The following is a 26,592-nucleotide window of genomic DNA, read 5'->3' on the forward strand; positions in this document are numbered from 1 at the left end:
CTCTTGGCAAAACTCTATTAGCCTTTGCCCTGCTTCATTCCGTACTCCAAGGCCAACAGTTTTGTTTAAAAAAACGAAAGAAGAAAAGTACTGGCCACGTGAGACATTTGTGAACCCTTGCATCCAATCTGCCCCAGCTTGAAGTATCGGAGCCACATCCTAAGACATAAAGCTTTGGATCTCAGTCATCCTTACCCGAAAAAACAGAAGAACGCTCACCTTGGCAGCACATATACAAAAACTGGAACAATGCAGAGATCAGCACAGCCCCCACACAAGGACGACTTGTGAAGGCTTCCATATTTGTTAAAATTTTTATTTTTAATTGATAAGTCTTCCATATTTTTAAGGGTAAAACAATGAAGCAACAAGAAGAAGCAAGGCTGTGGCTGTGCCCACAGCTGTTTCTTTGCTTTCCCTCCTTCACCCTGCCGTTTCTTAGGAGGCTGCCAGTTCTGTACCCATTCAACTGACTGCGCATGCCCCCTGGTCCTCCTTTAATGGGCATGTTTAAGGTTGGGCAGCAGATGCTTTGTTGGAGTTGCTGCAAAGTCTTAATGAAGGCTTTGGACGGCTGTCCTAACCTTCCATGGGGCTCTGCCCACCTGCCAGGAAGGAAGCCCTGGGACCAGCACGTTCTTATCACAGGAGCCTCATGGAAGGGATGGATTACCAGCCATATGCAAAGCAGCTTCTGCCACATCTTTGTGATTTTCTTTTTTTCCCTGTGGACTGCTGTCAATTCTTGTCTTCCCCATTCCATCCCACCCACACCCAATCCCATTGTTACAATGTTAGGAACAAATGTAGGGCTGCAGCTGAGAACTCCAGGAGTTGAAGTCACACCCATCTTTCACACGTTTTCATCCTTCTCCAGTCCTTGTTTTCTGTTCACTTTCATTGCCTCACTTTTTTGTTCAGTGACTTTTTATACTATGTTTGTTCCTAAAGTGGAAGCCACCTGAAGTCCTTTTGGGAATGAGGCAAATGCTTTCAAAAATTAGGAAAACGTTAGCTTTCAAAGAACTCTCAAATTCATTTATCAGCAAATTAGTGAAGGCATACTTTCTGTATGTTCTTTTAAGTGTAAAACAGAAAAAAGTAACAGAAATGCAAAACACTGCCCGTAGCAAGAGGAAACCTATTCAAACAGCAACCGAAACCCTGGAAATAAAAATTTCTCCCTACCAAAAATAAGCTCCCAACTCCACATCTCTGTACAAAGAAAAATATTGAGGAGAGCCTGTGATAAATTAAATTGCTCACTAATGAGAACCTACTGTATAGAACAGAGAAGTTACTCAATTCTCTGTGGGGACTTAAATGGGAAGGAAATCTAAAAAGGAGATACGTGTATACAGGTAGCTGATTCACTTTGCTGTGTTAGCAGAAACTAACACAACATCATAAAGCAACGATACTCCAATAAAAATGTTAAAAATGAAATTAAAATGCTCAGCAGAAAAAGAAAAGGGAGGTAATTGTTTTCTGCGTGGGGCACAGTGGCGCGGGTAAGATGTCCCTCGTGCTTTGAACCATTTTGGCAGCAAACTGATGGGAAGCCAGCGTCTTTGAAACATGAAAGCAGACTCGTCGGCTGAGAGGATGGACCTTATTTGTCAGATAACACATGGATGGTCCCTGCGGTGAAAGTGACCCCCAAGGAGCTATTTCACAGCCCAACCCCCAGAACCTGCCCACGGGACCTTTATTTGGAGAAAGAGTCTCTGCGGATGTCACTGGGGATCCTGAGATGAAGTCATCCCGCATTTCCCAGACAGGCTGTCACCACACTGACATGTGTCTTCACGAGAGACTCACGGAGGAGAAGCACACGGGAAGAAGGGCCTGTGGGGATGAGGCAGAGGCCTGGGTGACGCGGAGCTGGTGGGGGGACCCGGGGTGGGGCAGGGCGAGGCAGCCTGAGCGGACCCTTGGTCCGCTGTCCCTATGTGGCCTCCTCCACCGAGGCCGTGCACATCCTCGGCATCAGTAGCATCGTCAGCCTGGCTGGGCACCACCTGTTCAAACACAAGGTGGTCCTTCTGAGACCCCCTATCGGCGTTAGAGAAGCGTCTGTGGTCCTCCTGGTGTCATGGCTAATGGACTCCAGCAGTCAGCTTCCTCATGTAGAAAGGGGATGTTCCTCACCATTTACAGGGACAAGCCTCAAGGCTGGATGCTTCTGTGTCTCCTCTAAATACAACTCTGCAGGAAGATGCAGCTGTCTTAGAGACTGTGGGTCCTACTGGCCAGGTGTGTCTATCAAGGGTAGTCGTGTGATTTCCTTCCCCTCTACAAATAGGAAAAATAATTCCACCTGAGTAGGCAGGATTTGGACTGATTTGGCTTTGCTTTGTCTTATTTTTCAGGCCAGGCTTCGAATGCCAAAAGAGCAACTGGAACTTTTAAAGTGAGTGAGATGTTCTCGTGTGTGTGACTTTTTAGTGTCTGTCCAAACACTGAAATGCTTTCGTAAAATTATAAAACTAATTTCTACTTCTGTGGATCCTTCTTGAAGGGAACATACACTGGGAGGTACTTTCAGTATTATTATTTTTTTTAATGGGATAAAATTAGAAAAATAGACCAGGGTTTAAATACCTGGAATGGAGAATTATGAAGCCATTAAAATAATTTAAAAATATTAGTGGGACACAAAATTATTTTGTTATTTAGTACAACTTTTTTGCCTGGGATAAAAACTTTTAGAAAACCTATTAACAGTTTCTATTTCTTCAGCAGTTTTGCATTTTTCAAATTGTGAACATAGATTGATTCATAAGTTTTGGGGGTTTTTTTTTGTATTTTTTAGTCACTAAGTCATGTCTGACTGTTTGCAACCCCATGGACTGTAGCCTACCAGGCTCCTCTGTCCATGGGATTTCCCAGGCAAAAATGCTAGAACGAGTTGTCTCTTCCTTCTCCCAGGGATCTTCCCGACCTAAGGATTGAACCTGCATCCCCTGCATTGCAGGCAGATTCTTTACCACTGAGCCATGAGGGAAGCCCATGTCATAAACGGGGGAAAGAAGTGGCTTCCCTGCTAAAGGGAAGGCCAGCGGTAAAGAATCTGCCTGCTAATGCAGGAGACACAGGTTCAATCCCTGGATGGAGAAGATCCCCTGGAGGAGGAAAGGACAACCCACTGTAGCGTTCTTGCCTGGAAACTCCCATGGACAGAAGAGCCTGGCGGCTACAGTCCATGATCACAAACAGTCAGACACAACTTAGTGACCACACACACACACACACACACACTCACTCACTAAGTGTTAATAGTGTTATGCCCAATGTCCGAATCCCCGAGCGGGAAGAGAGAAGGCTTCCAAGACAATGCAACTCGCAGGAAGGGAAGTTTATTACTGACTCGAGCCAGGACTCTCCGCCCGCAACCAACGCAGTGGTGCGGGTCAGAGAGCCCCGAGCCCAAGCTGTTACACAAATTTATAGGGTGAGAAGCGGATTGGTTACACGTTTGCAAAGCAATTTCATTGGTCAATACTTTCGCACGTGCGGGACTTTCCTGGGGGTTTCCGCCCCGTTCCTAATTTCCTAATTGGCAACCAGCGGTCAGTATTAAGTGAAAGCTAATTGGTCCTAATTGGCTAATTGGTTGTATCCAGGTGGCCTGATAATCTTACCAAGTAGGAAGGCCTACCCCTAATCTAAGCTGCGTTACTTCTGCTCGCCTCACAAATAGTACTTACGTTTTTTCAACATAAAGAAACACCCATTGGTTTGACATTTTCTTATTCTCTCTACCAGTAACTTTCAGACTGTGCAAGCAGCAGAGCCGATTCTTGGGAAGTAAAATCTTGCACCCTTGAGCTGGTGGAAGGCAGTTGCCCCACCCCCACCTCTCTCCCCTAAGCCCCCACCCCTGGCCCCCTGAATCTTTCAAGTCACTCGTCTCTAAAGGCTGGTCCACAGAATTTCAGGGCTTGGTTGGGATCCCCCTGCTCCGTACCCAACTCAAAGTGCAAGGTGTCCTGACCGTGAGGCGGTGGGAGGGGGATTTAGGGCACTGTGAAGTTGCCCAGCCCAAGTCGGCGTGGCCTCGATCCCCGCGAGAGGACTGGGGTGAGTGAAGTCCTCTGAGCCAGCTTCCCTGCACAGAGCGCAGCCCAAGCCTGCGATGCCCTCAGGAGTGCTTCCTGGAATGTCTTTGCTGCTCATACACAGCACAGTGCAGTTCTCCAGAAAAGGGGGTATCGCCTGGGCACCCCTCACTCAGGGTTCTCCCTTCTGCAATGTAAAGCACCGCTTGGTTTTGCTGGCCCTGAAGCCCAGCATGGGGCTGGCGAGGCATCCACTGCTTCCTCCTTTCACTGCGAAGGTCTCCATTCACAGGAAGGAGAGCCAGACTTTGGAAAACAACTTCCGGGAAATTCTCTTTTTAATTGAACAAATAGATGCTCTGAAGGCATTGCTTAGAGACACACGCGATGGTCTGCACAATCACAGCTGGAATGCCAACGGAGACCCCGCTGAAGGCTGGAACCACACCGAGATCATCGACGAGGTAAGTGAGCCTGGGACGGAGGCAGGGGCTTGTCCACTTTGTGGACAACTTATGTGATGGGGAAACGTAATGATGACTGGGATGTGTGGTCTGTCTTCTTCTTGAAAATTCCTTTTCTACATTAGCTTGTAAAGTGAAGTGTTAGTTGTTCAGTCACGTTCAGACCCCTTGGACTGCAACCCGCCAGACTCCTCTGTCCTCAGAATTTTCCAGGCAAGAATATTGGAGTGGCTAGCCATTCCCTTCGCCTCAGGATCCTCCCGACCCAGGGATCGAACCTGGGTCTCCTACACTGCAGGCAAACTCTTTACCATCTGAGCCACCAGGGAAGCCCCTACTTTACTTTTACTAAAGCTCACCCCTTGGAAGCACACTTTTTCTTTTTTTTTTTTTTTATTAGTTGGAGGCTAATTACTTCACAACATTTCAGTGGGTTTTGTCATACATTGATATGAATCAGCCATAGAGTTACACGTATTCCCCATCCCGACCCCTCCTCCCACCTCCCTCTCCACCCGATTCCTCTGGGTCTTCCCAGTGCACCAGGCCCAAGCACTTGTCTCATGCATCCCACCTGGGCTGGTGATCTGTTTCACCATAGATAGTATACATGCTGTTCTTTCGAAACATCCCACCCTCACCTTCTCCCACAGAGTTCAAAAGTCTGTTCTGTACTTCTGTGTCTCTTTTTCTGTTTTGCATATAGGGTTATCGTTACCATCTTTCTAAACTCCATATATATGTGTTAGTATGCTGTAATGTTCTTTATCTTTCTGGCTTACTTCACTCTGTATAATGGGCTCCAGTTTCATCCATCTCATTAGAATTGATTCAAATGAATTCTTTTTAACGGCTGAGTAATATTCCATGGTGTATATGTACCACAGCTTCCTTATCCATTCATCTGCTGATGGACATCTAGGTTGCTTCCATGTCCTGGCTATTATAAACAGTGCTGCGATGAACATTGCGGGGAAGCACACTTTTTCATAATTGCTGTGTCACAGGGAAAATTTTGTATTGCAGTAAGACAGACTTCCATCCAAATAAGTAATTGACTCTATTTAAGTTTGCAGTAAAAAAAAAAAAAAAAAAAAAAAAAGACTGCTCATTCACAAATGGCAGTCTCTGAAAGTTTATACACAGATACTTAAATAGTAAAATATTTTTATTCAGGGACCTAACGCTAGTGTATCTGACCGAATGAGCACCAGATCAGGCAACATGATGATGAAGACCGAGAGCCTGGTTTTACTTCTCCTTCTGTTAGCACTGGCTTCGTTTCTTTTTCCTGAGATGCTGTTTTTTGAAATACACATACTGCTGACACTGACCACCACTGCCTCCAAGCCCCCATCCTCACGGCCCTGGGACAAAGTGCTTTGTCATTTAGAACTCAAACTGTTACATTCTCTCAGGATGCTTGCTTTCTTAGACTCAGAACATCCTTATAACCCAATATTGATTTGAAAGATGAATAATTTCTAACGCAAGCAATCGGGTGCTCTGTGTAAACTGCCTCGATTCCCAAACCCCTACAGAGCGTTCCAGTCTTTATTACTAAGCAGGACACTGAAAGGGGGCCCCCGCGGGTCGCGCACACAACCTCACTGGGCTGTTCCACTGTGTGAGCATTTCGGGGTGCTCGTCAGGGGCATGACATCCAGCCGTCCTCCATGGCCTTGGCGAATGGCCCAACACCTCTCAGCTCCCTGTGAAACACGGATCCCACGGATCTGCGGAGGTGATAGGAAGAACCTGTGTGTGTTTGGCAGATTAGCAAACGTAGGTCTGAATCAATATAGTCAATTGTCAAGACTCAAGAAGTTGATGGAGATTGTTAACAGGAAACTCTTTTTACAATTTGTACAGGAAATGTCCAACTTGGTGAATTACATTCTGAAAAAGCTGAGAGAAGATCAAGTCCAGATGGCTGATTATGCCCTTAAGTCAGCAGGTAAGTAAAGAAATGTTAAGCTCGGTGTAAAAAGTCAGGACTTCAGAACGATCTCTGTTCACTAGTGTCTGTGAAGAGGACCACAGAGAAAGCCTGCCTGCCACAGCAGGTTTAGGTATGCATCACAAACTTCGTTGCATTTTGTGTTCTACATACAAAAATGACTACTCATGACTAGTCTCAATGCACCATTAGTGATTAAGTGATAGTGTCTCAAGATTGTCTGTAATGTCCTTTAAAAAAAAATTTTTTTTTTTTCTTTTATTTTGGTCTGCACTGGGTCTTTGCTGCTGGGCCAACTTTTCTCTAGCTGTGGTGGGCAGGGACTGCTCTGTGCGTGCGTCGGCTTCTCCTTCCGTTGGTGTCTCTTGTCAAGGAGCACAGGCTCCAGCCTGCGGGCACTTCGGGAATTGCAGCACGTGGGCTCAGAGGCTGTGCACGGGCTTAGTTGCTCTGTGACTTGCGAACCTGGACCCCCGGCCTTAGGAGTGCAGAGTCTTAGCCACTGGACTGCCAGCGAAGTCCCCGATGGGGTTTTAATACATGTAGATGTGACAACTCTTGAGGGAGGGTCAATGGGTGAGGTTGAAGTGACCTCTGTGGTTATAAAATTTTGAATTTTACACAAACTGGTAAGATATCAAGTGTAAATTGACTTTGAAAAGTTAGTTATGTGTATTAATATTGCCAGAGCAGTCACTAAAAAGAACACAAAAGTATGTATAGAGGGAACTTACCTCAACATAATAAAGGCATATATGACAAGCCCACAGCTAACATCAGACTCAGTGTGAAAAGCTGAACGCTTTTCCTCTGAGATCGGGGTCTGGACAAGGATGCCGACTCTCACCACTTTTGTTCAGCATCGTATTGGAAATCCCAGCCATAGCAATCAGAGAGGAAAAGAAGTAAAAGGCATCCAAATGGGAGAAAAAGAAGTAAAACTATCACATTTGCAGATGACATGATACCATATGTAACCATAAAGACTCTGCCAAATAATTATTACTTATATAGAGATCTACATACAGATTTACATAGCAAATCATCAAAACTCTATTAGAACTAAAAAGTGAAATTAGTAAGTTCAACTGTATATATTTCATTTTTAAATGCTCATGATCAGAAATTGGAAAAAGAAAATTTAAAAGCAGTCCTATTCACAATGACAGTGAAAGACATGAAATTCTTGGGTATAAATTTAATAAAATTTTCATTGGATCTATGTGCTAAAAACTGGACAGATGAACAAACAAAACCCACAAATGGAAGAAATAACAGAAGACCTAAATGCTGGACAGATCTTCCATGTTTGTGGATTAAAAGTTTCAATATTTTTAAGATGGAAATTCTAACTAGTTTGTTGATTCGATACAGTCCCAATCAAAATCCCAGCACAATTGTTTGTAGAAATCTATGAACTCTTTCTAAAATAGCTGAAGCAGTTTTGAAACAAGAACAAATTTGGAGGACTTAGTGATGTTACGCTACAATATTATAAAGCTACAGTAATGAGAGTGTGAAATCAATGGAACATAATAGAAAGCCTGGAAATAATGCCACACTAATTAACTTTTGACAGTGGGGAAAAAGCAAGTTGATGGTGCTCAAAGAGTTGGACATACAGTTCCAAAAGGAAAAGAATGGATAATTTGGGCTTCATCCAAATTTAAAGCTTCTGCTTGGCAAGAAGACATTGAAAAGAATGAAAAGACAAGTCATGGGCTGGGAGACAGTATTACAAACCACACAGTTGACAAAAGACTTTTATCCAGAATTTATAAACACTCTCAAACTTCACTATTGCAAATCCTGCCTTCTCAGAAAAAGCACTGGCGATTTGATATTCACTCATATTTGTGTTTTTTTAATGCTGTATTTTGATACCCAGATGGAATTTAAGGAAGTGATTTGCATTTTATTTCTTATGTATAAAACACCTTTTACTTCTAAAATGAAGTAATTTGAAGAGATAATATTTAATGAGTATATTTTATATTTCTTTGATTAAAATTAAAGCTCAATGAATCTAAAGAAAGGCTATTATAAACACAACTTGTTAGTATATTTACAACACTGTTGGTTTTTCTGCTTTTGTTTTTGAGTGAATCGGGCTTATTTATCACACAAGGTGTTAAAATGTGGGGATCCATATGTTTCTTTAGGTAATAAATACAATCCACCTAATAGTTCCATATCTAAATCAATGGCTCCAGATTTCATTTTTTTTTATCATAAAGTCAGTTCCAGAAATTTTGTGAAACCACAGAAAAAACATGATTTTCTCAAAGTGACAAGATTTCAGTGGTAATGAAAGCTGAAAATCATACTTTTACCACCAATTTCCTGGTATGAGTTTTACCTCTTTGTAAGTTGCCCAGTAATAGTTTTCCAACAACATTAAAATCTAAATGGTGCTTTGAATTGTGTGATTTTTTTTAATTTAAAAAATTATTTTATCATATCAGGAGCCTCTGTTGTTGAAGCTGGGACCTCAGAAAGTTACAAAAATAATAAAGCAAAACTGTACTGGCATGGGATTGGCTTCTTAAATTATGAAATGCCTCCAGACATCATTCTCCAGGTAAAAGTTAGATTAAAAATAACCTGTTTATATTTTAGGATCTTGTTCCTATTATTTATCATGAAAATATTAATGTCTGAAAGAGATGAAGCTCTGAACTTGTCAGAGAACCTGAAGCCATCTCCTTGCATTTTTATAGTCATCAAAATGCATTATTTCTTATTTTATAGGCAGAAAACTATGATTAGCTAATTGATTACTATTTTAAGATCCGTGAACTAGACTATGTACTTCTCAAATAGGACGTACATATTCCATATCTTCTCTTAAAGCTGATTCTGTAGTCTTCCTTTTCCACCAAGAACTTCAGTCACTTGGAAAATATTTGTTGAAGGTGCATGACCCCTGAGTGCAAGTACTGTGCTGTGTGCTATTCAGGTCAACACATTTTTATAAAGTCCAATTTTAACAGTAGAAATTTCCAAGTAAGATTTTCATTAACATTTCAGTTCAGTTCAAAAGGCACTTGATTCCAACTGACAGTAGAGCTCTTAACCGTAATTACACACCTGGATTTATTCCTCATTTAGAAATACCTTCGGGACGAACCTATAACTCTCAGTCCAGAGTACAGTCTAGATCTAGAAAATGGTGGACATCATGTTTCTTCCTTAGCACCAGTGCCAGCATTGCTGTCACCACCATTATCATCTCTATTATCATCATCACCTCCATTACAACCACCATCACCACCATTACCACCATCATCACCAACCACCACCATCATCATCACCCGTCACCACCACATCACCACTACTATCACCATCACCACCATCATCATCACCCATCACCACCACTGCCACCATCTTCACCAACCACCACCATCATCATCACCCGTCACCACCACCATCACCACTACTATCACCACCACTATCACCATCACCACCATCATCATCACCCATCACCACCACTGCCACCATCTTCACCAACCACCACCATCATCATCACCCGTCACCACCACCATCACCACTACTATCACCATCACCACCATCATCATCACCCATCACCACCACTGCCACCATCTTCACCAACCACCACCACCATCATCATCACCCATCACCACCACCATCACCACTACTATCACCACCACCATCACCATCACCACCATCATCATCACCCATCACCATCACTGCCACCATCTTCACCAACCACCACCATCATCATCATCACCCATCACCACCACCATCACCACTACTATCACCACCACCATCATCATCATCCATCACCACCACTGCCACCATCTTCACCAACCACCACCATCATCATCATCACCCATCACCACCACATCACCACTACTATCACCACCACTATCACCATCACCACCATCATCATCACCCATCACCACCACTGCCACCATCTTCACCAACCACCACCATCATCATCATCACCCATCACCACCACCATCACCACTACTATTACCACCACTATCACCATCACCACCATCATCATCACCCATCACCACCACTGCCACCATCTTCACCAACCACCACCATCATCATCATCACCCATCACCACCACCATCACCACTACTATCACCACCACTATCACCATGACCACCATCATCATCACCCATCACCACCACTGCCACCATCTTCACCAACCACCACCATCATCATCACCCGTCACCACCACCATCACCACTACTATCACCATCACCACCATCATCATCACCCATCACCATCACTGCCACCATCTTCACCAACCACCACCATCATCATCACCCGTCACCACCACCATCACCACTACTATCACCATCACCACCATCATCATCACCCATCACCACCACTGCCACCATCTTCACCAACCACCACCATCATCATCACCCGTCACCACCACCATCACCACTACTATCACCACCACTATCACCATCACCACCATCATCACCCATCACCACCACTGCCACCATCTTCACCAACCACCACCATCATCATCACCCGTCACCACCACCATCACCACTACTATCACCATCACCACCATCATCATCACCCATCACCACCACTGCCACCATCTTCACCAACCACCACCATCATCATCACCCGTCACCACCACCATCACCACTACTATCACCATCACCACCACTGCCAGCATCTTCACCAACCACCACCATCATCATCACCTGTCACCACCACCATCACCACTACTATCACCACCACTATCACCACCATCAACCACCACCATCACCAACCACAACCATCATCATCATCACCCATCACCACCACCATCACCAACCACAACCATCATCATCATCACCCATCACCACCACCATCACCATCACTAGCACCACCATCACCACTACTGTTATCACCACTGTCACTTACCATCACCATCATCACCAACTATCACCACCATCGTCATCACCCATCACCATCACTGCCACCATCTTCACCAACCACCACCATCATCATCACCCGTCACCACCACCATCACCACTACTATCACCACCACTATCACCACCATCAACCACCACCATCACCAACCACAACCATCATCATCATCACCCATCACCACCACCATTACCATCACTAGCATCACCATCACCACTACTGTTATCACCACTGTCACTTACCATCACCATCATCACCAACTATCACCATCATCATAATCACCCATCACCACCACCATCACCACCAACACCACCACCATCACATTAACCATCATCACCATCACCTGCCGTCATCGTCACCACAATAATGGCCACCACCCTCTTCATTACCACCACCAGCACTATCTTCACCAGTGCTATCACCATTCATAGCAACCAGCTTCATCTAGCAGCTTACAGTCTTAATTAGAGCAACAGAAGAAAACATCCGCATGAAATAAAGGTTCTGATTGACCTCAGCACACCTGTGGGAATCTGGAAGCTTTCCTGTTTGGTACATCTCACACCATGCCTTCATATTATAGGCATAAGCGAGATCTATAGTCCGCAGTGACTAGCTGGCCAACCTTGTAGGAGTGGGTTTATATAAGTACGTCAGGGACTGACGCAGCGCTTCCTTTCCAGCCGGATGTCCACCCTGGGAAGTGCTGGGCCTTTCCGGGTTCCCAGGGTCATGCCCTGATCAAGCTCGCCAGGAAGATCGTGCCAACTGCTGTTACCATGGAGCACATCTCAGAGAAGGTGTCCCCCTCAGGAAACACCTCCAGCGCACCCAAGGAGTTTTCTGTCTATGTGAGAAACTGTCTAAATCTTCCTTCAGAAGGGGTTACAGGAGGTGATCAGCTAGGAATTGGGAGCCAGGGTCTCATCTGAACCGTGCAGCTAAACATTTCTATCACTGTGTTTTACTTCCAGTATCTCAGCTTTGTCATCTACAAAGTGAGAGGGTTGGACCAGATGATTACTACTACTTAATGCTATTTTTAAAAACTTTATCCAAGTTATATGTGTGCAATTCCCATCGATGATAATGAAACATGATTTTCCCTTGTCCCACTTCTCCCACCAATTTTTACTCCCTGGAAGCTTTCACTCGCCAGCGTTTGAGCTGCTCATATGGTTACTGCCTTCGTATTTGCTTTTACTGTCATTCCTTGATTTTTCAGTTTTGATTGTTACTATTGACTTCCTTTTGGAAAATGGAGATTAGTTCTCTTCCATGCCTCTCTCAATTCTCCCAAAATGCTTATGTCTTAACTTAAAAAAACAAAACAGGTTTACTGAGATATAATTCACACATCAGCAATTCAGTCAGGTAAAGTGTACACTTAGTAACTCTTGGTATATGCACAGAGTTGTGTAACCATGATCATGATCAATTTTAGAATATTTTTACTGTTCTCCAGAGAAACCCTGCACCCCTTAGCTGTCGCTTCTCACCCCCACCTCACTGCCCCAGCCACTGACAACCACTAATCTATTTTGTGTCCATAGATTTGCCTCTTTCGGGTGTTGCTGTTGTCGTTTAGTCACTAAGTCATGTCCGACCCTCTGCAACCCTTTGGACGACAGCCTGCCAGGCTTCTCTGTCCATGGGATTCTCCAGGCAAGAATACTGCTCCAATACGGGTTGCCATTTCCTTCTCCAGGGGATCTTCCCAATCCAGGGATAGATCCCATGTCTTCTGCTTAGCAGGCAGATTCTTTACCACTGAGCCACCTGGGAAGCCCTATTTCGGATAGTTCCTATATAATGGAATCATATTATATGTGAATGGTTTTTGTGAATGGCTTGTTTCACTCAGCATAATGTTTTCAAGGTCTATGTGTGCTAGAATGTATCAATATTTCATTTTTAATTGCTTAATAATATTTTATTATATGGATAGACCCCTTTTTATTTATCCATTCAGCAGTTACTAGACATCTGAGTGGATTCCACTCTTTTGACTGTTATGAACAATGAACAGTGCTGCTGTGAGGCGCTGTGTACAAGGTTTTCTGGGGACCTCGGTTTTCATTTCTCTTGGGTTTGTGCCTCGGAGCAGTTTCTAGATCACGTGATAAATCTGTGTTTCATGTGTGAGACACTGCCAGATGGTATACCTCAGCTTCAATACACATCCAATGTGTTCATTGTGACTCTGTGAACAGTATTGTTCTTAGCTGAGTCATACAATGCCCTTGAATACATTTCTTTTTTAAAAGCTTTTATTTTGTATTGGGGTATAGCCTATTAATAATGTGATAGTTTCAAGTGAGCAGCCAAGGGACTCAGCCATACATATGCACGTATCCATTCTCCCTAAACTGCCCTCCCAACCAGGCTGCCACATAACATTGAGCAGAGTCCTATGTGCTCTACAGTGGATCCTTGTTGGTTATCCACTTTAAATATATCAGTGTGTACGTATGCATCCCAAACTCCATAACTATCCCTTCCCCACATCCTTCCCAGGGATCGAACCCATGTCCCCTGCATTGCAACGCAGACTCTTCACCACTAGACCACCAGGGACGTTCCTTTATTTTTTAGAGATATCCCTCGGGAGCACTCTGCTCACATCTCTTCAAAACTGGTGCCTGGTCAGGCTTGATGCACAACTGTTATCAGGGGATTTCAGCTCCACTCTCTGAGGATTTAACTTGTTTTAAATCTATTGTTTTAAAAATGTTTTTAATCTTATGTTTCTTCTTTGATTTTCTGTTTTACTGTTTGAAATATCTAATCAATTTGTATTTTAAACTTTATGCTGAATTTTAAAATTCTGCTGTCATGAATATTCTAAGATTTTTTTTTTTTGCAAATGCTCCCTTTTCTAGATCTAAATATCTTCCTTCATGGTTGCAATACCTTCCCCCGAACGTCTGAAGATATGAGCAGATGTAGTTTTGCTCCATGCTTTCAGCTCCTTCACATACCCCCAAGTACCTCCCTTGCTGTTTATAATGTGGGCTTCATCTTCCTTGCTAAGTGCTTTTCTCGTGTGTTTGGTGATGCTTGTCTGTCTCACTTAAGAGCTGAACAGTCAAAAGCTGGCTTTTTCTGCACACATTACAGGCAAGTTGACAGCAAGCGTCGCAGCTAGATGGTCTGGTTGGAGACCCCAGAGTGTGGTTTCTAGAAGGTGACCCCAGGAATCCTACAGCCTTGTGCCCAGGGGTTTTCAGTTCAGCCCACACCCTGGGTCATGATGGGCTCTGCCTTCCCCTCTTATTTCTGCAGGATGCTCTTGAGGCCAGTTGTCCTGGAGGTGGGAAGAAAAGACAATTCTTTTCTAGACCAGGACAGGAGTGCTGACTGGGCTTTAACTGCTCCTTAAAAGGACCATCAGAGGAACGTCCTGGTAGTACAGCGGGTGGGAGTCTGCCTGCCACTGCAGGGGACGCAGGCTCAATCCCTGGTCTGGGAAGATTCCACTTGCTGAGGGCAGCTACAGCCGGTGCACCACAGCTACTGAAGCCTGTGTCCCTGCAGCAGGAGACGCTGCCGCCGTGAGAAGCCGGTGCGCAGAGACTGGAGGGTCGCTCCCGCTCACTGCAATAGAGAAAGCTCGCACGCAGCGGAGACCCGGTGCGATGAAAATGTAATCAATTTAAAAAAGATCGTCAGCCCACCCTCAGATGCGGGGACTCCCAGCTTCATGCTTGGCCTGCACACCGTGGCCCCACCTCTGGCCCTTTCTGGCCTTTCTGGCAGCACCAGCTCCCGCACGCTGCTGGTTGCCCCTGCAGCCCGAGGAACCTGAGCTTCCTCCAGGCCAGTGCACCGGCCACCATTCGGCCGCCTCCAGATGCTTTTCTCTTCGGGTCTGCTCCCGTGTTTTCCTCAGAGGTTTATGCCTCACTCCATCCCTTCTGAAGGGAGCTCAGAGTTAAACACGGTGCTTCGCCTGCTTTTCACTTTCACACATTGGAGAAGGAAATGGCAACCCACTCCAGTGTTCTTGCCTGGAGAATCCCAGGGACGGGGGAGCCTGGTGGGCTGCCGTCTATGGGGTCACATGGAGTCAGACACGACTGAAGCGACTTAGCAGCAGCAGCCTGCCTTGTGTGTCATTTGAACACCTTTAGATGCTGTGGGTCTAGGGTTACAAACACAGACTGCTGTCCTTTCAGTGTCTACAGACACTTGTAGTGGAGTTATACTCGGTTAGAGCAGATCCAACCCTGTCTCAGAGAAGTGCACACAGTTGCTCATTAGAGAGGAATTATGAGTGAATCCTTCAGGCAAGAATCCTTTAAGAAATAGACCATAATTAAAAAGTGAAAAAAAATCCTTTTAGTAAGACAAAATACTTCTCATTGTTTTTCTCAATATTAGCACATTTATGAACCAAGTGAAATTAAAACAGGATCATAAAGAAGGTTTGAAATAAAACTGGCATTCCTGTCTGAACAGGCTAAAGGAAGTATATGAGATTTTATTTATATATATATATATATATATGGCAAATATGAACTATGTATGTTTATATATGTCAATATATAGAGACATTACTTTGCCAACAAAGGTCCGTCTAGTCAAGGCTATGGTTTTTCCAGTGGTCATGCATGGATGTGAGAGTTGGACTATAAAGAAAGCTGAGCACAGAAGAGTTGATGCTTTTGAACTGTGGTGTTGGAGAAGACTCTTGAGAGTCGCTTGGACTGCAAGGAGATCCAACCAGTCCATCCTAAAGGAGATCAGTCCTGGGTGTTCATTGGAAGGACTGATGCTGAAGCTGAAAGTCCAATACTTTGGCCACCTGATGCGAAGAGCTGACTCATTGGAAAAGACCCTGATGCTGGGAGGGATTGGGGGCAGGAGGAGAAGGGGACGACAGAGGATGAGATGGCTGGATGGCATCACCGACTCGATGGACATGAGTTTGAGTAAACTCCGGGAGTTGGTGATGGACAGGGGGGCCTGGCGTGCTGCGAGTCATGGGGTCGCAAAGAGTCGCACATGAATGAGCGACTGAACTGAACTGAACTGAGCTGATACAGATGAAAAGTATATATAACTGTGGGGGCATTATTTACTCATGATGTGTCCGATTTTATTATCTATTTATTTTTGGCTGCGCTGGGCCTTCCCTGCTGCGCGTGGGCTTTCTCTAGTTGCAATAAGCAGGAGCTACGCTCTGTTGCGGACTGTGGGCTCTGGGCTCGCGGGCTTCAGTAGCCGTGCACATAGGCTTAGAGCTGCGGCTCGCAAGCTCTGGGGCGAGGGCTCAGTAGTTGTGGCCCACAGGCTTCGTTGCCCTGTGGCGTGTGGGGTCTTCTCAGATCAGGAATCAAACCCACATCCCCTGCATTGGCAGGCAGATTTTTCACCACTGGATAACCAGGGAAGTCCCACTTCTTCTACAAAATGACTCATAGTTTAAATATGATGATTTTCATTACAAAATGATTGAACTCATGAAACTTTATTTTTTGTTGTGGTGCTATGATTCAAAGAATCTAACCATAAATTTTAGATTTACAAGATAAATTAATTTCCACCAGTGTGCCCTCTCTCCTCAAAAATCTTCAGTTTTAAAGTGGAGAAAAGGAAGGCCAAAAGCCCAAGGGAAATTGCATACACATATCAACAGAAGCTTACTTTTTGGATGGAGCTACTTGTGTGATCAAAGTTCAGCAAATTGGTGAAGTTTAATTCATTTCGGGTCGATGTGGGGGCTCCTTTTTTGGTTTATTTTACCCAAAGCACAGTAAATACAGTTCGGAGGTCAAAGTCAGTGCTGACACGTGCTGTTGTCTGTCTCTGCATCCTCTGTCTCTGTCTGTCTCTCTGCCTTAGTCCATCCAGCCCTCTGGTTAGGCTGGTTCTTGCCGCACAGTCCTCCCCCAACGCATGCCCAGTTCTGACAGGCATCGCAGCAGTGTATCCCTGGTGGACACCCAGAGATGTCTGGGGAATTGTTTCTCAAACAGACAACTGACTCCATTTATTTTAACCAAACACACGTTCATCACAACCTCCGTGTCTGTTGCTTTCTTTACAGGGCATCTTGAAACAATGTGACGGAGAAGAAATTTTTCTAGGTCAGTTTGTATATAACAAAACAGGGACCACCGTCCAAACATTTGCACTCCAGGTAATGAGAGCCTTGGGAGAAGGTGCGGTATCCGTGGCTCCATCCCCAGGAGGGCTGTGTGGGGTTGCTTCATGTAAAGTGGTGTGTGAGAATAATTGTGACAAAAATGGGAGATAAGCAAGCCTTGTCTGAATTCCTGATCATAGGTTTTAATGCAAAAAAATAGGCAAATATAACACAAAAGTTGTTTCCAAGACAATATTTTTTATTATTTGCTATTACTTTTATACACACACACACACACACTCTTCCTCAGTCCTTATTTATCAGATTCCCTTGATAATATTTAATCTGACAGTCACTATCTTCCTCCTTGGGTAGAGGGGGTGGGGATGATGGTACAAAATGAGATGCCTGGAGGCAGAGAGGAATTCAGAGAGAATAAATATTTCATACCAGACAATAACAACTTCTTAGCCTAACTCAAAGGGGAAAGAATACCAGTTGGTAACTTATAAATCCCTAAAAGTCATTAGGCATAAGAAATGTATTTCATTAGTTCTCATTAGTCACAGGAACTAATGAAAAGATGTCGAAGGCATCTCAAGCCATGTAAACACAAGTGTGTTGCACTTCTTGGCCAGTGGTGAGAAAATCTAAGCTGAAAACAGTTTATGAACTCTTTGCCCTTACCATTCAGAAATGAATGCCCTTACAGAGTTTCACATTCAACTGTACACCCACATCTCTCCCTGCCCCCTCGCTGGGGCAGCCAGTCAGGACCATCATGGAGGCAGGAGAAGGCAGTGAGTGGTCCCTGGTGTCTAGACCACCATGCTATCTGCCTTCCCTGTGTCTGCCTTTTTATTAGCTCTTTCCTGATGGTAGACCAGGATGTCATCCATTGGTGCTTGAAAGTACTTGAGTTAAGAAGGAAAGAAAGTGTTCTAATTTTTTTTATTATATGAACATTACTTGAGATCCTTTGACATAGTTCATTTGATAAGACATTAATTTTAATCTTTTCTATTTTTTCAGCATGAAGTTCCTGAATTCTTATTATGTGTGAAACTTAAAATTCTCAGCAACTGGGGACACCCAAACTATACTTGTTTATATAGATTCAGAGTTCATGGCACCCCAAGAGATGACAGCTAGAAGAACTGGTGCAGAAGGCCATGATCACAAGTCCAAAATATTCAAGTACTCCAATTCCCTTTGATTATATCACATCCATAGGAATCAGAAGTGGGAGAGAAACCTTAAAGTGGTTCTTACCTGCAGTAAAAAGTGAATGAATTTTACTGTTAAAAATATGAGAATAAATTCAGTCTCTGCATTAGTGTGGCTTCTGAGGATGAATTATATTGTTGAAGCATTGAAAAATGAGTTCACATTAAGAAGATGGTAATTCTCAGCACTCTTTCTCATAATAGCATATTTGCTTTCATTTATTAGTTCATCCATACCAGGCATGGATATCTGCTGTTACCACTATTATTTAACACTGATCTGGACACACTCTGTAATTAGAGAAGCTAAATAAATTAGAGGTAAAATTTAGGAAGGCCAACCATAATTCATTTGCAGATGACTTGATGAATTCCTTCAAAAGCAATAAAATCAATGAAAAAAATACATTATAAACAAAGATGGATACAAAATTATCATATATAAATCAAAATCATAAATATAAACCACAACCAGTAAGAGGATATAATTCACAAAAGCCTCAATGGAAATTTTTAAACAATCAAATGAAAGAATTAAACTGTGTGAAGAGCCAATAAAACAGCAGTGGATAATGAAAAGACCTAAAAAAATGGAAAGACATAGCCTGTCTATGGATACAAAAACTTCACTGTCAAGAACTCGATTCTGTCTCAACTGATCCACAAATTCAGTTAAATTTTAATTACAACCCAGAAGAAATAATTATGGTATTTTGGCCACATGTGAGGGCTTGTAGACTGCCTCAAACAGTGGCAGGATTTCAGAGGCCTGTTTCATATCTTTATTAGGTGAGACGCCACCTTGCTTTCCATGTTGCCCGTTGAACGTGCCCCACGGAGAATGCATAGTGGGAGCCTGTGTGTATATCAGCCAGGGGGTGGGCTCTTGTCACCACAGTGATTTCTGCCTTCTGAGCTGAGCTCCCTGGGGGCAGGGCTTTTGCTTTGATAATCCCTTTAAGTGTTACCACTGCATACCCAGGATCTTCCCTGGTAGCTCAGCTAGTGAAGAATACGCCTGCAATGCAGGAGATAACAGTTCGATTCCTGGGTTGGGAAGATCCCCTGGAGGAGGACGTGAGTTTGAATTAACACCCTAAAGCTTATACCCTATCTCTCATGTACATAGAGTTTGAGATGCTTTTTAAAGTCTGGGAGTGCAAAGCTGGGGCTGAGACTGACTTTAACATTTTTATTGTTTCAGAGACTGTTTGGCACTCTTAAGTCTGAAACAGGGGTTCAAGATCACGTCCCTTCAGTGCCCCCATAGCGGGGCTGCACTATGAACCCATAGTTTGGGATCTGAATCCGACAGAACCCTGCCATTTCCAGAAACCCTCTCAGTTGTCTGTGGGTCTTAGGTGCTCCCAATTCTGCAATTGCTTGCTTCCTGTGAGGCCAAAGACCCCCGCTGTCCTTGAGAGACAGCAAAGCCTAGATACTTGCTCTTTGCATATCTGGGCCTTTTTCTGGGAGGCCTTATATCCACAACTGGCCCAATAGTTCAGGGTCCTGATGGTATTTTGTACACACTTGTCACTTGTAGGACTCCTTGTGAGCAAGTCAGACACATGTTGGAGTAAGAGTCCTTCATCCAATCTTAAATTTCTAAAGTCTCTAGCCAGCATCTCCCCAAACAAGTAGGGGAATTATTAAATCCATGAGGCAGGACTGTCCAACAATACTGTTGGACTACCTATGTTTCTGGGTCTTGCTATTCAAAAGTAAAATAGATGGCTGTGATTTTTCTGTAACTGGAATGTAGAAGAAAGCATCTTTTAAGTCCAGGACTAAGAACCAGCCATATTCTTCTGGAATAGTTGTAAGCAGGATATATAGCTCATTCGATAAAGAATCTGTCTGCAATGCAGGAGATCTGGGTTCGACTCCTGGGTTGGGAAGATCCCCTGGAGAAGAAAATGGCAACCCACTCCAGTATTCTTGCCTGGAGAATCCCCTGGACAGAGGAGCCTAGCAGGCTACTGTCCATGGGGTCGCAAGAGTCAGACATGACTTAGTGACTCGACCACCATGGATTAGGTCCCACAGGGTATAAGACTTCATTAACAGCCCGCAAATCTTGGACAGACTGGTACTCTGTCGAGTCTGGCTTCTTGACCAGGAGGATTAGGGTTGTTATACGCAGACCTGCAAGGTTTAATTAGCCCTATTTTCAAAAACTTTTCCAGAGTTGGCTGTATTCCCTTTTGGGCTTCTTGTCTCAGAGGATATTGTTTTAGATTAGGTGTCCCAGCATCCCTTTTTGATGGGATTTGTATTGGTCTTGCTTTTTTGGCCTTCCCCAGAATGCTATCAGTAGGTGAAGAATCTGCCTGCAGTGAAGGAGACAAAGGAGATGCAGGTTCAGTCTATGAGTTGGGAAGATCTCCTGGAGAAAAAAAATGGCAACCCACTCCAGTATTCTTGCCTGAAAATCCCATGGAGAGAGGAGCCTGGCAGGCTACAGTCTAAAAGGGTCGCAAAGACTCAGAAACGACTGAGAGACTTCAGCACAGACAGAGTGCTATCAGCCCACACTTCTGGCCTTACCTTTTCATAGACCTCGGTGGGGAAGAACTCCGTCTCCTTCTCTGGGGTTTTCATGAGCATCATTTGTAGGCTCAGTACATGCTCCAGTGGGACCCTGGTGTCAAGCTGTTCTTGGTGGAAAAAGTTACTTGAGCATTTAATTTACAAAGGAGATCTCGTCCCCAAGGCGGGGCTAGAACGCTCTGACATATAAGAAGTTGTGTTTCAGGCTGAGATCCCCTAATTGGCATTATAGAGGTTGTTAAAGTGAATGGTTTAGTACTTGTCCAGAACTCCCATGACTGGGATACACTGGGATGTTTTCTGTGCCACCGTGGTGTTCACTGCAGAATATGTGGCACCCGTATCTGTTAGAAAGTCCATCACTTTGTTCCCCACTGGCAAAGTCACCCAGGGCTCCTGTGGGGAAATTAGCATCAGTTGTATCAAGTCTAAGGGAGCGCCTGGGACTTTTCATTCATTATCAGAGTATTCCCCTCTTTCTACCATGAGAGGCTCCTGTCCTCCTGATATACTTTAGTTTAGGGCAGTCATTTTTCCAATGCCCACCCTCCTTGCAGGAAGCACACTGCTCCTCCCCCAGTGGTGTTGGCGAGCCTCCTTTGAGGTTATTCGGCTTCTGGGAATCTAATACTGCTGCCAGAATAGCTGCCTTCTGGTTTTCGTCTTTCTTGCTCCTGCTGTTGTTCCCTGTTGTTGAATACTTTAAAAGCAACATCTGCTAGTTGAGAGGGGCTCATTCTAAATACATCATCTAATTTTTGTGATTTTCTTCTTATATCTGAGGCACTTTGCCCAATATAGGTCATATTTACCATCCTTACATTCTCAGGGGCCTCAGGGTCTGTATCCAACACCATGCACCTCTTGATATGATGCAATGAGAAGGTCAGATCATTGTTTTTGTGGTAGCTCTACTAAAAACATCGCTTGAGACTCATCTTGAACAAACGTGTAGCTTATCAGTTGTGCTTTTGTTTTTTGCTTCCTTCTCTACCTCTCCTGATCTTACACTTACACAGTAGTGCCTGTAAGTTTGATAAATCCTTTCTGGAAATTCTGATGGATCCTCATTTGGTTTTTGGTTTACCTCCTGGATTTTGTTTAAGCTCCTTTGTCCAGGTATCCCCCTTTGAAGACCCACTAAGATGCATCTCCTTGCAGTGTTATAAAAGAGGCATGCCTCCATTATTAGGATCCCAGTAAGGTTCCGCAATAGGGACTGCCAGATTTTGCTTCTGGAGTTCCATTTGGATCCACTAGATGGTGCTGGTGCACTTTCTCTCCAGCCTTGTTGTTGCCCATCCTTTCATCCCTGCTGCTGTTGCTGCTAAGTCACGTCAGTCGTGTCCAACTCTGTGTGACCCCATGGACGGCAGACCACCAGGCTCCCATCCCTGGGATTCTCCAGGCAAGAATACTGGAGTGGGCTGCCATTTCCTTCTCCACCTTTCATCCCTAGCAAGCATTATATTTATAAAGGGGTCAGTGTCTGCCCAAGTGGAATCAGTTCAGTTCAGTTCAGTTGCTCAGTCGTGTCCGACTCTTTGAGACCCCACGGACCACAGCTCGCCAGGCCTCCCTGTCCATCACCAACTCCCAGAGTTTACTTAAACTCATGCCCATTGAGTCAGTGATGCCATCCAACCATCTCATCCTCTGTCGTCCCCTTCTTCAATCTTTCCCAGCATCAGGGTCTTTTCAAATGAGTCAGCTCTTTGCATCAGGTGGCCAAAGTATTGGAGTTTCAGCTTCAGCATCAGTTTTTCTAATGAATATTCAGGACTGATTTCCTTTAGGACTGACTGGTTTGATCTCCTTGCAGTCCAAGGGACTCTGAAGAGTCTTCTCCAACACCACAGTTCAGAAGCATCATTTCTTCGACGCTCAGCTTTCTTTATAGTCCAACTCTCACATCCATACATGACCACTGGAAAAACCATAGCCTTGACTAGACGGACATTGGTGGCAAAGTAACGTCTCTGCTTTTTAATATGCTGCCTAGGTTGGTCATAATTTTTCTTCCAAGGAGTAAGCATCTTAATTTTATGGCTGCAGTCACCATCTGCAGTGATTTTGGAGCCCAAAATAATAAAGTCTGCCACTGTTTCCACTATTTCCCCATTTGTTTGCCATGAAGTGGTGGGACTGGATGCCATGATCTTTGTTTTCTGAATGTTGAGCTTTAAGCCAACTTTTTCACTCTCCTCTTTCACTTCTTCAAGAGGCTCTTTAGTTTTTCTTCACTCTCTGCTATAAGGGTGGTGTCATCTGCGTATCTGAGGTTATTGATATTTCTTCCGGCAATCTTGATTCCAGCTTGCCCTTTATCCAGCCCAGCGTTTCTCATGATGTACTCTGCATATAAGTTAAATAAGCAGGGTGACAATATACAGCCTTGACGTACTCCTTTTCCTATTTGGAACCAGTCTGTTGTTCCATGTCCAGTTCTAACTGTTGCTTCCTGACCTGCATACAGGTTTCTCAGGAGGCAGGTCAGGTGGTCTAGTGTTCCCAGGTGGGACGGTGGCTGGTACATACGCAGGTGAAGAGTCCAGTCGCACGGAGTGGGTCTCCTTGGCGAGCAGGGTCATGGTTCCGCTGGGTTTCCTTTCAGACGGTTGCACCACAAAGTGGCAGTCCTCTGACTCCTCTTCCTCCTGATGGAAGCGCATAAATGCTTCTGCATACGAAATCTTATCTCTTTCCCCTGCTCTTTTGCAAAACACTTTCAGCTGCGAGACCGTATAATAACTGAATGAGCCATTCAGGGGCCATCACTCTTCTGATCCTAATATACTATGTACGAATTCCTTTATAATAGTATATCCTGTTTTTCTTACTCATAGGCTCATGGATCTGTCTGGCTCATTTATCTAATATATACCCCAAAAAGCCCTCCTTCAGGACAGATGAATTATTTACTACTTTTATGTTTGATAGCACCAAGCAGATCCAACATGGAATCAGGTCTTCTACGTAACAGGAGGATCAATAAAAAAGATTGGCCACTAAATGATCACTGACTTTAGGTACTGGTTCTCAAGGTTTCAGTTAATACTATTCTGTCTCCATTTATATATTTTTAACAGTTTCAATTTTAGAAAGATTTTAAAAGATTAAAACACATATACATGGAAAGCCAAAGGGATGTGTTTTCAACCAAACTGATTCTAAAATTTCAGTGGAAATATAAACTTAGTGGGAAGCTGGAGAGGGTGTCCCCAGAGAATGAGACAGTTAGCTATCAGTAGCATCACTGACTCCATGGACATGAATTTGAGGAAACTCTAGGAGATAGTGGAGGACAGAGGAGCCTGGCATGCTGCAGTCCATGGGGTCACAAACAGTTGGGCAGACTTAATGACTGAACAACAACAAAAATAAACCTTGAAAAAGATGGCAATCAACAAAGGGAAACAGTTGTATGACTATTATACTATGATTTACAGTGAGAAATATACATTTGGTTTTCTTCCCCGTTTATGGACTTCCCCTGTGGCTCAGCTGGTAAAGAATCCACCTGCAATGCAGGAGACCTGGGTTCATTTCCTGGGTTGGGAAGATCCTCTGGAGAAGGGAAAGGCTCCCCCAATCCAGTATTCTGGCCTACAGAATTCCGTGGACTGTATAGTCCATGGGGTTGCAAAGAGTCAGACAAGATTGAGCGACTTTCACTTTCACTTCACTATGGTGCAGAGCTCTGAAGATCCTTGGAATTTCCAGAGCCATAAGAGTGATCAAGGTGTCTTTTACTGTGTCAATGAGGTAACTTCGGAAAGGATGGGGGATGGTTGCCAGGAGAAGCAACCACTGATTAGAGGATTGGAACTTTCAATCTCAGCCCCCAGTGTCTGATGACTGGAGAGGAGATGGAGGCTGAATCGAATGCCAATGGCCAGTGATTGAATCAAACCGATCAGACTTATGTAAAGGCAGCTTCATAAAAATCCAAAAGGTTGAGGTTTGGAGAGCTTCTACATTGATGAACCTTTGGAGATTGGGGAGCCCTGGCCAGTTCTGAGGGATAATGGAAGCACTGAGCCCCTTCATCACACCTCACTCTATTCATCTCTTACATTTGGCTGTTTCTGAGTTACTTCCTTCTGTAGTAAGTAAGTAAAATGTTTCTCTTGAGTTCTGTGAGCAGCTCTGGCAAAATATTCAAATCCAAAGAGGGGATCATGGCACGCCAATTTACAGCCCGTTGATCAGAAGGATAGGATTGTGACTGCTACTGCTGCTCCTGCTAAGTCACTTCAGTCGTGTCCGACTCTGTGTGACCCCATCCCTGGGATTCTCCAAGCAAGAACACTGGAGTGGGTTGCCATTTCCTTCTCCAGTGCATAAAAGTGAAAAGTGAAAGTGAAGTCGCTCAGTCATGTCCGACTCTTCGTGACCCCATGGACTGCAGCCGACCAGGCTTCTCCGTCCTTGGGATTTTCCAGGCAAGAGTACTGGAGTGGGGTGCCATTTCCTTCTCCGAGGATTGTGACTGGGGGCAGCTAAATGAGGGGGTAGTCTTGTGGGACCTGTGGGGTCTGACACGATCTCCGTGTCAGACTTGATTCATAGGACACCCAGCTGGTGTTGGAGTCTTTCTTCTGGTGGAAGGAAATAAACCCACACATTGGACAGGTTTCCCAGAGTTGTTAGTGACATAGATATAAGATTTAAGTTGTGTGGCCCTGGAACACTGACAGATCAATGGAACAAACAAAAAATTCTATTTCTGATATTTAGAAATAGATTAATATCTACATCAAAACATAACATTTACATGATAAATGTGGCATTTTAAAAAGGAGAGGGGAAAACAAATGGCTTGGAACAATTACCTTGGCATTAAGACAAGAACATTCCGTTCATACTTCTCAGTTGGTGAAAGGAAAGAAAGAAAATGAAAGTGTAGTCACTCAGTCATGTCTGATTCTTCTTGATCTTATGGACTGTAGCCCTCTATGCTTCTCTGTCCATGGGATTTCCCAGGCAACAATACTGGAATGGGTTGCCATTTCCTTCTCCAGGGGATCCAAGGATCGAACTCAGTTTTCCCAAATTGCAGGCAGACCCTTTACCGTCTGAGCCACCAGGGAAATCCAGTTGGTAACATGTTAAATTCCTAACATGGTAAAAGATTTATAGGTGTAACAGAATCAAAACATACTACAAAATGATAACAGGAAAACTTGGAATGACTCTTGTATGACATTGGATAGAGGAAGACCTTTCTAGATATATTCAGACTTCAGAAGTCACAAAAGGTGGGGGGGGGAGTCCTAATACATCCAAATGAAACATAGCAGGCACCCACAAGTCTTCCCTGGTGGCTTAG

The 26,592-nt window shown here is 44.1% G+C and overlaps 1 protein-coding gene across 1 annotated transcript in view; it reads left to right on the top strand.

The window, feature by feature from the left end:
- Positions 1-18,785, top strand: part of SUN3 (Sad1 and UNC84 domain containing 3) — a 44,698-nt gene extending 25,913 nt beyond the window's left edge. The window contains exons 5-11 of the mRNA XM_061166278.1: positions 2,373-2,413; positions 4,354-4,525; positions 6,398-6,482; positions 8,951-9,066; positions 12,074-12,241; positions 17,443-17,535; positions 18,514-18,785. Coding sequence (XP_061022261.1) covers positions 2,373-2,413; positions 4,354-4,525; positions 6,398-6,482; positions 8,951-9,066; positions 12,074-12,241; positions 17,443-17,535; positions 18,514-18,633 — 795 coding nt within the window. The 3' untranslated portion in view covers positions 18,634-18,785. The remainder of the gene's footprint in view (positions 1-2,372; positions 2,414-4,353; positions 4,526-6,397; positions 6,483-8,950; positions 9,067-12,073; positions 12,242-17,442; positions 17,536-18,513) is intronic.
- Positions 18,786-26,592: the final 7,807 nt, after the last annotated feature.

This window comes from Dama dama, chromosome 18 (assembly GCF_033118175.1).
Source record: "Dama dama isolate Ldn47 chromosome 18, ASM3311817v1, whole genome shotgun sequence".
In the NCBI taxonomy this organism is placed as follows: Eukaryota; Metazoa; Chordata; class Mammalia; order Artiodactyla; family Cervidae; genus Dama; species Dama dama.